Source organism: Suncus etruscus, chromosome 12 (genome assembly GCF_024139225.1).
Source record: "Suncus etruscus isolate mSunEtr1 chromosome 12, mSunEtr1.pri.cur, whole genome shotgun sequence".
Classification (NCBI taxonomy): Eukaryota; Metazoa; Chordata; class Mammalia; order Eulipotyphla; family Soricidae; genus Suncus; species Suncus etruscus.
In genome coordinates this window covers 68396656-68408473 of record NC_064859.1, presented here as the reverse complement: position 1 = coordinate 68408473, position 11818 = coordinate 68396656, and the positions used below count along the sequence as shown (strand labels likewise).

The 11818-nt window shown below is 42.6% G+C and overlaps 1 protein-coding gene and 1 non-coding gene across 3 annotated transcripts in view; both read left to right on the top strand.

Annotated features, from left to right (window-relative positions):
• EIPR1 (EARP complex and GARP complex interacting protein 1) overlaps positions 1 to 11818 on the top strand; it is a 184475-nt gene that overhangs the window by 52664 nt on the left and 119993 nt on the right. Inside the window, exon 3 of one of the 2 annotated variants that reach the window (XM_049784868.1) lies at positions 779 to 911. The exons of the other annotated variant lie outside the window; for it this stretch is intronic. Coding sequence (XP_049640825.1) covers positions 779 to 911 — 133 coding nt within the window. The remainder of the gene's footprint in view (positions 1 to 778; positions 912 to 11818) is intronic. 2 annotated transcript variants of the gene reach the window in all.
• Positions 2134 to 2206, top strand: TRNAM-CAU (transfer RNA methionine (anticodon CAU)). Its single transcript has one exon. It is a non-coding gene; the product is annotated as a tRNA-Met (tRNA).

Here is an 11818-nt window from a genome sequence, read left to right as displayed (position 1 = left end):
ATGGTGAATCTCTGTCTTAATTAGGCAAGGGTGCCCATTTCTCTCTATCCACAGTCACTCACGGTGTCTTGATTGGTTTTTGACCATTACACAATCCTTTTTGACTCTTGCCTGACTCTACTTTGGCCTAACTTTAGTCATGCTTGGAGTTGAGATTTTGGTATCTTGTTTCTTTAGGACTAACTATGACTGGGAATAGTGATTATGTGGCTTGCAACCTTATTTTAGCTTCTCTTTTTTGGTTATCACTTGTCAGAGCTCAAGGGCTACTCACAGCTTGGAGCTCAGGGGGCTCATGCAATGCCAGGGTTTGAATTTGGGCCTTCAATATGCGAGGCATACATTCAACTTGTTGAGCTAACTCTTTGCTGCTCTATGTAGCTTGGAATCTGAAACATACCACAACAGGTATTTCACCCCTGTCAGGAAGAATGAACTCATAGGGGGCTGGAGAGATAGTACACCAGGTAGGATGCTTGCCTTGCTTACAGCCAACACTCGTTCCATTCCCAGAATCCCACATGGTCCCTGAAGCACTGCCAGAAGTGATCTCTGAGTGAAGAACCAGAAATAACCCTTGAGTACATTGAGGTATGGTCCAAATCCTCCCACCAAAAAAGAAAAAGAAAAAAGTATCATAGACCTATATACTGTTACATAATAAAAATAACAAGCATGCTAAAATGTAGTTGATTAATCTGTGTGACCACCTTTTTTTAAAATTTAGGTACAAAGAAAATGTCTGAAGTCCTAATATGCCCTTTTATTGTACTTGTAGATACACATCATAGATTTTGATGATGAAAATAACATCATAAATAAAAATGTCCTCCTTCATCAAGTGGGTGAAATCTGGCACATTAGTGCCAGTCCTGCAGATAAAGGGGTGCTGGCCACCTGCTACAATAAAAGTAAGTCCTCCCAGGTATTTTATGCATTAATGTGATACTCGAGATTGCTTTTGTAACTGCACATAAACCTGCACGCTATTTTTGAGACTGGAGGACAATGTGGTGCTGTCTTCAAGAGGAACTGTGTTTTCGTGGGCGGAGGCTAGCAGCAGTTGTCAGAAGCTGCAAGTCTGAGAATTGAAGCTGAATTAGAGTTGTTCCTAGAGCATTGACCCTGGCAGCAGGGGAAGTGATATGTGGAGGAGGTGCTCTTCATGCCTTAATTATCTACCCCCAGAGGGTAGTATGGATTGGTTTCTTTTTATCTCCTCTAAGTGAGTGTGATAAGAATGGAAAGATAAAGCCTGTCTGTGGCTGTTCAGGCACTTTGATAACAATCCTCTCCATGCACACCTGCCTGTGGTATGTTAATGTTCTCAAATAAGCCCTTCATGGCCTGTTTCCTCTCAGGTTTCTGGGACCTTTCTGGTGTGTGTCATCCCAAGGACTGTGACACTGAGCTGGCCATTACAGCAGCTTTATATCTTTGCCACTGTCAATAACTAGTTTTCAAGATCTCACTTTAGAGGAAGTCTCATATGATATTATTTTTTGTTATGTCAGCCATATTGTGTTTGTTTTGTTATGTCTATTATAACTTTATACGATTGTTTCCTGCATTTGTCAAACATTCCAGAATGTTTTTAGCATTTTTTTTTCCTTCTTTTTTTTGTTTTTTTTTTTTGGGCCACACCTGGCGGTACTCAGGGGTTACTCCTAGCTGTCTGCTCAGAAATAGCTCCTGGCAGGCACGGGGGACCATATGGGACACCGGGCTTCGAACCAACCACCTTTGGTCCTGGATCGGCTGCTTGCAAGGCAAACGCCGCTGTGCTATCTCTCCGGGCCCCAGAATTATTTTTCTATTTTCTTATGTTTAGAATTTTTTTAATTAGATTTTCTGCTTTCTCAGAATCCTGATTGATTTCTTCCTACTTTAAGTTTACATCAAGTTATTGTTAGGGGTACTACTCCCAGCAGTGCTCAGTGTTATGGGGACCACCAAAGCCCTACCTGGCAGTGCTGGGGAGGGTCACTAACCCTAAGGTACTAACCCCAAATGAACGTAATCATTTGACTCACATCGTTAACCTCTACTTTGAAACTTGTTTTCATTCTTCAAGGAGGAAAGTTATTTCTATAAAGTCTTTACCATGATATCTTAAAATTTGTCTGTATAGTTGCCTCCTTAGCGCAGTAGGCAGCGCGTCAGTCTCATAATCTGAAGGTCCTGAGTTCGAACCTCAGAGGGGGCAGCATGATATTTTGGGGCCGGGCGGTGGCGCTAGAGGTAAGGTGCCTGCCTTGCCTGCGCTAGCCTAGGATGGACCGTGGTTTGATCCCCTGGTGTCCCATATGGTCCCCCAAGCCAGGAGCGACTTCTGAGCGCATAGCCAGGAGTAACCCCTGAGCATCACCAGGTGTGGCCCCCCCCCAAAAAAAATTTGTCTGTAGCTTTTGTAGTTTGTTTTGGGATGGGGAGCGCGTTTGGCCCACACCCAGTGACGGTCAGGGGTTACTCCTGGCTTTGCACTCAGAAATTACTCCTGACTTGGGGGGAACATATGGGATGCCAGTGTATCGAACCGAGGTCTGTCCTAGGCTAGCTCGGACAAGGCAGACACAGACACCTTACCGCTTGCACCACCACTCCGGTTCCGAAAATTTGTCTTTAGCTTTTAATTGATCCACTCATAAGGACAGCCCTCCTCCACTTTGCTGCTTTCTTCCTTTCTCTGGTTTAGATCTTGGCCTCTTTTTATGTTATTTTATTTTTGTTTTTGTTTTTCGGGCCACACTTGGCAGTATTGAGGGGTTACCCCTACCTCTGTGCTCAGAATTTACTCCTGGCAGGCGCAAGGGGGATTTATGGGTTGCCAGGGATCCAACCCGGATAGGCTACAATGAAAGGCAAACTCCCTACCCACTGTGTTACTCCGGCCCCCAGGACAATTTATATATATATATATATTTTTTTTTTCTTTGGTTTTTAGGCCACACCCGGTGGGGCTCAGGGGTTACTCCTGGCTGTCTGCTCAGAAATGGCACCTGGCAGGCACGGGGGACCATATGGGACACCGGGATTCGAACCAACCACCTTAGGTCCTGGATCAGCTGCTTGCAAGGCAAACACTGCTGTGCTATCTCTCCGGGCCCGACAATTTATATTTTTAAATTTTGTTTTTTTTGTTTTTGTTTTGTTTTCTGGGCCACATGCAGCAGTGCTCAAGGCTTATTTCTTGCTATGTACTCAGGGATCAGTTCTTTTATTTTTAATATAAATTATATATATTTTTTTTTTTTTTTAAATTTTTTTTTTATTTAAACACCTTGATTACATACATGATTGTGTTTGGGTTTCAGTCATAAAAGGAACACCACCCATCACCAGTGCAACATTCCCATCACCCAAGTCCCAAATCACCCTCCTCCCCACCCAACCCCCGCCTGTACCCTAAACAGGCTCTACATTTCCCTCATACATTCTCAATATTAGGACAAATGTAGTTATATTCTCTATATTTCAAAATGTAGTTATTTCTCTAACTAAACTCATCACTCTTTGTGGTGAGCTTCCTGAGGTGAGCTGGAACTTCCAGCTCTTTTCTCTTTTGTGTCTGAAAATTATTATTACAAGGGTGTCTTTCATTTTTCTTAAAACCCATAGATGAGTGAGACCATTCTGCGTTTTTCTCTCTCTCTCTGACTTATTTCACTCAGCATAATAGATTCCATGTACATCCATGTATAGGAAAATTTCATGACTTCATCTCTCCTGACAGCTGCATAATATTCCATTGTGTATATGTACCACAGTTTCTTTAGCCATTCATCTGTTGAAGGGCATCTTGGTTGTTTCCAGAGTCTTGCTATGGTAAATAGAGCTGCAATGAATATAGGTGTAAGGAAGGGGTTTTTGTATTGTATTTTTGTGTTCCTAGGGTATATTCCTAGGAGTGGTATAGCTGGATCGTATGGGAGCTCGATTTCCAGTTTTTGGAGGAATCTCCATATCGCTTTCCATAAAGGTTGAACTAGACAGCATTCCCACCAGCAGTGGATAAGAGTTCCTTTCTCTCCACATCCCCGCCAACACTGTTTATTCTCATTCTTTGTGATGTGTGCCATTCTCTGGGGTGTGAGGTGGTATCTCATCGTTGTTTTGATTTGCATCTCCCTGATGATTAGTGATGTGGAACATTTTTTCATGTGTCTTTTGGCCATGCGTATTTCTTCTTTGTCAAAGTGTCTGTTCATTTCTTCTCCCCATTTTTTGATGGGGTTAGATGTTTTTTTCTTGTAAAGTTCTGTCAGTGCCTTGTATATTTTGGAGATTAGCCCCTTATCTGATGGGTATTGGGTGAATAGTTTCTCCCACTCAGTGGGTGGCTCTTGTATCCTGGGCACTATTTCCTTTGAGGTGCAGAAGCTTCTCAGCTTAATATATTCCCATCTGTTAATCTCTGCTTTCACTTGCTTGGAGAGTGCAGTTTCCTCCTTGAAGATGCCTGTAATGTCCTGTAGTGTTTTGCCTATGTGCTGTTCTATATATCTTATGGTTTTGGGGCTGATATCGAGGTCTTTAATCCATTTGGATTTTACCTTTGTACATGATGTTAGCTGGGGGTCTAAGTTTAATTTTTTGCAAGTGGCTATCCAATTGTGCCAACACCACTTGTTGAAGAGGCTTTCCCTGCTCCATTTAGGATTTCCTGCTCCTTTATCAAAAATTAGATGGTTGTATCTCTGGGGAACATTTTCTGAGTATTCAAGCCTATTCCACTGATCTGAGGACCTATCCTTATTCCAATACCATGCTGTTTTGATAACTGTTGCTTTGTAGTACAGTTTAAAGTTGGGAAAAGTAATTCCTCCCATATTCTTTTTCCCAATGATTGCTTTAGCTATTCGAGGGTGTTTATTGTTCCAAATGAATTTCAAAAGTGTCTGATCCACTTCTTTGAAGAATGTCATGGGTATCTTTAGAGGGATGGCATTAAATCTGTATAATGCCTTGGGGAGTATTGACATTTTGATGATGTTAATCCTGCCAATCCATGAGCAGGGTATGTGTTTCCATTTCCGTGTGTCCTCTCTTATTTCTTGGAGCAGAGTTTTATAGTTTTCTTTGTATAGGTCCTTCACATATTTAGTCAAGTTGATTCCAAGATATTTGAGTTTGTGTGGTACTATTGTGAATGGGGTTGTTTTCTTAATGTCCATTTCTTCTTTATTACTGTTGGTGTATAGAAAGGCCATTGATTTTTGTGTGTTAATTTTGTAGCCTGCCACCTTGCTATATGAGTCTATTGTTTCTAGAAGCTTTTTGATAGAGTCTTTAGGGTTTTCTAAGTAGAGTATCATGTCATCTGCAAACAGTGAGAGCTTGACTTCTTCCTTTCCTATCTGGATTCCCTTGATATCCTTTTCTTGCCTAATCGCTATAGCAAGTACTTCCAGTGCTATGTTGAATAGGAGTGGTGAGAGAGGACAGCCTTGTCTTGTGCCAGAATTTAGAGGGAAGGCTTTCAGTTTTTCTCCATTGAGGATAATATTTGCCACTGGCTTGTGGTAGATGGCCTTCACTATATTGAGAAAGGTTCCCTCCATTCCCATCTTGCTGAGAGTTTTGATCAAGAATGGGTGTTGGACCTTATCAAATGCTTTCTCTGCATCTATTGATATGATCATGTGGTTTTTATTTTTCTTGTTATTGATGTTGTGTATTATGTTGATAGATTTACGGATGTTAAACCAGCCTTGCATTCCTGGGATGAAACCTACTTGATCGTAGTGGATGATCTTCTTAACGAGGCATTGAATCCTATTTGCCAGGATTTTGTTGAGGATCTTTGCATCTGCATTCATCAGTGATATTGGTCTGTAATTTTCTTTTTTGGTAGCGTCTCTGTCTGGTTTAGGTATCAAGGTGATGTTGGCTTCATAAAAGCTATTTGGAAGTGTTTCTGTTTGTTCAATTTCATGAAAGAGTCTTGCCAAGATTGGCAGTAGTTCCTCTTGGAAAGTTTGATAGAATTCATTAGTGAATCCATCTGGACCTGGGCTTTTGTTTTTCGGCAGACATTTGATTACTGTTTTAATTTCATCAATGATGATGGGGGTGTTTAGATATGCTACATCCTCTTCCTTCAACCGTGGAAGATTATAAGAGTCCAAGAATTTATCCATTTCTTCCAGGTTCTCATTTTTAGTGGCGTAGAGTTTTTCAAAGTAGTTTCTGATTACCCTTTGAATCTCTGTCATATCAGTAGTGATCTCTCCTTTTTCATTCCTGATACGAGTTATCAAGTTTCTCTCTCTCTCTTTCTTTGTTAGGTTTGCCAGTGGTCTATCAATCTTGTTTATTTTTTCAAAGAACCAACTTCTGCTTTCGTTGATCTTTCGGATTGTTTTTTGAGTTTCCACTTCGTTGATTTCTGCTCTCAGCTTTGTTATTTCCTTCTGTCTTCCTGTTCTTGGGTCCTTTTGTTGAGCATTTTCTAGTTCTATTAGCTGTGTCATTAAGCTACTCAGGTAAGCTCCTTCTTCCTTCCTGATGTGTGCTTGCAAAGCTATAAATTTTCCTCTCAGTACTGCTTTTGCTGTGTCCCATAAGTTCTGAGAGTTTGTGTCTTTATTGTCATTTGTTTCCAGGAACCTTTTTATTTCCTCCTTGATTTCATCTCGGACCCACTGGTTATTGAGCATGAGGCTGTTTAACTTCCAGGTGTTAAAGTGTTTCTTCTGAGTCCCTTTGGAGTTCACAAATAATTTCAGAGCCTTGTGGTCAGCGAAGGTAATCTGCAAAATTTCTATCCTCTTGATCTTATGGAGGTATGTTTTATGTGCCAGCATGTAGTCTATCCTGGAGAATGTCCCATGTACATTGGAGAAGAATGTGTATCCAGGTTTCTGGGGATGGAGTGTCCTATATATATCCACTAGGCCTCTTTCTTCCATTTCTCTCCTCAGGTCTAGTATATTCTTGTTGGATTTCAGTCTGGTTGACCTGTCCAGTGTTGACAAAGCCGTGTTTAGGTCCCCCACAATTATTGTGTTGTTGTTGATATTATTTTTCAGATTTGTCAGCAGTTGTATTAAATATTTTGCTGGCCCCTCATTCGGTGCATATATGTTTAGGAGAGTGAATTCTTCCTGCTCTACGTACCCCTTGATTAATATAAAATGTCCGTCTTTGTCCCTTACAACCTTCCTGAGTATAAAGTTTGCATTATCTGATATTAGTATGGCCACTCCAGCTTTTTTATGGGTGTTGTTTGCTTGGATAACTTTTCTCCAGCCTTTTATTTTGAGTCTATGTTTGTTCTGACTATTCAGGTGCGTTTCTTGTAGGCAGCAGAAGGTTGGATTGAGTTTTTTGATCCATTTAGCCACTCTGTGTCTCTTAACTGGTGCATTTAGTCCATTGACGTTGAGAGAAAGAATTGTCCTGGGATTTAACGCCATCTTTATTTCAAAATTTGGTGTGTCTTTTGGGTAGTCTTGTCTTAGATTAGGTCTTTCAGTTTTTCTCTTAAGACTGGTTTTGTGTCTGTGAAGTTTCTGAGCTGTTTTTTGTCTGTGAAACCATGTATTCTTCCATCAAACCGGAAAGTGAGTTTTGCTGGGTATAGTATTCTGGGTGAAGCATTCATTTCATTCAGTCTTGTCACAATATCCCACCACTGCTTTCTGGCATTGAGCGTTTCTGGTGACAGGTCTGCTGTAAATCTCAGGGAAGCTTGCTTGAACATGATTTCCCCTTTTGATCTTGCTGTTTTCAGAATTCTGTCTCTATCTGTGGGATTTGTCATTGTGACTAGGATGTGTCTTGGGGTGGTTTTTCTGGGGTCTCTTTTGGTTGGTACTCTTCGGGCATGCAGGATTTGATCACATATATTCTTTAGCTCTGGAAGTTTCTCTTTAATGATGTTCTTGACCATTGATTCTTCCTGTAAATTTTCTTCCTGGGTCTCTGGGACTCCAATGATTCTTAAGTTGTTTCTGTTGATCTTATCATAGACTTCTATTTTCGTCTGTTCCCATTCTTTGACTAATTTTTCCATTGTCTGCTCATTTGCTTTAAGTTTTTTGTCCAATCTCTCCTGCTGTATGGAATTGTTATGTATCTCATCTTCCACAGCACCAAGTCTATTCTCAGCTTCTGATACCCTGTCCCAGAGCTTATCCATTTTGTCATTCACTTCGTTTACTGACTTTTTCAGTCCTGTTAGTTGACATGTTATTTCAGTTTGGAGTTTTGTCATTTCTGCCTTCATATTTTCTTGGTTCTTATTAGTGTTCTGTTCAACTCGATCCATGGTTTCTTGGAGTCTGTTGAGCATCTTCCATATTGCTAGTCTAAAGTCCTTATCTGAGAGGTTGATTAGTTGGTCAGTCATTATCTGGTCCTCAGAATTGTCATCTTCATTCTCTATGTCTGATGCTGGCCTGCGCTGTTTCCCCATTGTCACATTTGTATTGTGGGTTTTTCTACGTGTTGTAGTGGTATTCATTGTCTATATGATGTAGGCAGCACACTCCTCTGGCTCCTCCCTTTCTGGATGGGCTGACTTGCCTCTAAGGGAGGGGAGTCCTCCGTGGATGAAGCCTCACACTGGGTCAAATCTTAGGCCCGAGCATGTAACAGAGAAGACAGTCCAGAGAGAAATGTTTGCTTCTGTGATATAGCGCCGTTCTTAGTGTGATTTTTCCTTCTTGTTGCAATGGAGTTCTTTCCTTAGAAAGAGTGCACGGCCGCGTAGCGAAGCGGAGCGGCCGTGCTCCTCTGAGCCTCTTTTTGCCCCACTCGCAAGAGTTTCACGCAAGAGGACAGTAGACAGACATAGACAGGTCACACTCACAGTCTTTCACAGCTGAGCCCCACTGGGCCGGTGTACTTTCGCGGATTTTCCCCGCCTGGTGTCACACACAGGGAGCCAGCTTTTGCAAAGGATAGCCGGTTTTTTTCAAATTATATATATTTTTAAATTTAAATACCATGATTATATGATTGTTCAAAAAAGTCATTTTTATGCAGCTAAAGTTGTTCATGATTGAGTTACAGTTATACAGTGTACAACAACCTTTCCCAGTTTTCCTCTCACCCTCCCTGTTGCCCTCTTCCCTTCCACCCACCTTCTACCTCCTAGGGCAGGCATTTTACTTCTCTCTGTCTCTCTCTTCTTTTTTTTTTTTTTTTGACACTGGTTTGCATTACTGTTAATGAAGGGATACCATACATGTTTCTTTATATCCTTCTTTGGTGTCAGGCACCCAGTTCTTGTCCTGAGTGATCAGTTCCAACTATTACTTACATAGTGATATGAACTATCATTCAACTATACTCTCACTCTTTGTGGCAAACTTCCTACCATACACTGGTCCTTCTGATTCTCATCTCTATTGGAATCACTTTTGCTAAACTTGGATAAGCATATGATATACCAGAAACCTAGGCCAGTTGTGTGCAAGTACCCTAACTACTGTACTATTTCTCTGGCTCCCATGCTGGGTTTCTTTGTCACCTGTCTCTATCGAGTCTTGATTTCCCCCCAGAATCTGAATATTCCTGTTAGCTCACTTGGATTGGTGAGATTTTATGCTCTTGTTTAAAAAGCAGGTTATGTCAACAACTAGAATTATCTAAGTCAATCATCTAACAACTATATCATCTAAGTGGTCCCTTCTCTGATTTGACAAGTGTCATGTTTGTCACTCTTCTGCTGCATTGTGAAACTTCTGTTCCGTTTTGCCTTAAGCCAGTTTCTGACCTGGTATTTCCCACCTTCCCTTTAAGAGAAATTGGGCTATATAAACTTCATTGGTTGGAGATAGTCAGAAATTTTTGTGTATTGGAATAGAAGTAGACCTCTGCTAGACAGGCGACTTTTCCACATTTTTGGGGGTCTCCCATTGGATTAACTCAGTATTAGCTCATGGCTTAGCTCAGGATCTGCCCATAATAGACCCCTCAGTTCCATCCAGCTTCTGTCTAGGATGTGCTCTTCATACCAATGCCAGAGCCAGTTCCTTTTTCTCTTCTATTCTGTGACTTTGGGGGAGTCTGACTTGGATGTTGTGTTCAAAGGCAGAAAAGAAGGTCAGAGGAGGCATGGCCAATGGCAGTGCTACAAGCTTCTTGGACTGTGTCTACCATGGATGCTAGGGTCTTCTGTCCTCCCCTGGCTTTGCTGCCCTGTGTGTACCCCACCCCTGACCCCAGCATCTACCTCCAACCTCATCACCTCCTGCCAAAAGCAGCTTTTCTCTTGTCACAGCTTCTCTCTTGCTCCTTCTGTTAATGCATTTTCATTCCCTTGATGCATGCACATCCACAGCTTCATGAGCTGGTCTCCTGTCTACTTCAGCCAACTGCCTGGTAGCAGAGGACCCTCACTCCTCCTGTCTTTACTCCTCATCCTCCCACTTTGCTGGTCACCCCCCTCCTAGACCATCATTTCTCACTGTTCACTCTCTCCTGCACCTTTTACCTTCTTGATTTGACCTCTGAGCTACACCTTAGGCCTCAAAGAGACGTTTCTGTCACCGAGGAAGAGGCTGACACTTGCCTCCTTTGAGCTTTAGTCAACTTCTGCCTTGTTTCCTGCCAGTTTCTCCTAATAGATTGAGCAAGAGAGTTCGGGCATTTTCTGCCCTGTTGGGTTGTGGTGCTCTCCAGGGTGGGACGTCTGGTGGTGGAGCTTGCACAGTGCCCTCTAGGGACTGCACCTGTTCAACTGTGATGCCTGTGCACATTCTGGTTTCTGTGCTTTTTGCGGCTCACTGTGGTGCTTGCACACTTGCTCCCTGGGGAAGGTGCTCCTGGCAACAGTGTTGTCACACCCCTGCTTGCATTTCTTTCACATGCCCCTCTGTGTGCCAAGATCCTGGAGAGCTGCCTGGACTGTGCCTATCTGTGCGAGTCCCAGCCAGGAACTTGAACTCAGGACTGCACTCTTGCAAGGTGGGCATGTTTAGCCACTTGGGGCCTGGACCATGCCTGTCTGTGCGGGTCCCAGCCAGGAACTTGAACTCAGGACTACACTTTTGCAAAGTGGGCATGTTTAGCCACTTGACTGAAAGCCACTTCCTGGATGTACCCTCACTTTCAAGTGAAAACTTTCCCCATTTGTACTTATCATTGGCTCACAGTATGTTAGAATTTCTCCTTTATATGTGAGTCACTGTCTCTTTTTCTACATCCAAAGTAGCAGTGCCAGTCTTCTCCCCTCAAAGACCCCCTGTTCACTGCTCTCAGGTCCTGCCCTCCCTCTCTGCCCCTTCCCTCTGGTAAGCTGCAGACTTCCCTGGGTCAGGAGCCATACATTGCTTTTAGTTCTGAAGGGAAGGGGACTCCCATGCTTTAATCTTCCATGGACCCAGTTACAGTCTCCACCTACTTGCTGCGTGGTTCCAGCCACAGCCTCTGGCACTGGGAGAATTGATGGCAGCTGCTTTCCATCTCGGCACCACATTTGTTCTCTGTGCTGCAGGGGAAAGTGCTTGAGTCAGGAACTTGCCTGTTCTTGCCTGACAGTCTGGGGGCACCGCCTCAGGGAACTTGGGGATGGGCCATAGACTGTCATTTTCAGCCCCTCTTCCAGGCTGGCAAGCAGAACAGTCCTGGGGTTATGTATGCTGGCAGATACCTGGACTGAGAGAGGACATGACAGTGTATGGGCTCTGGCATTTTATGCTGTCTTGGTGACTTATGAAGGCAGCACAGCCTTCATAAATTTCATAAATTTCATAAATTTAAATATTTCCCTCTTCAGTTGCTTTTTTTTTTTTTTTTTTTGCTTGTTTTGTTTTAATTTTGGGCCACATCCAGCAGTTGCTTCTGGGGCTACTTCTAGCTCTGCACT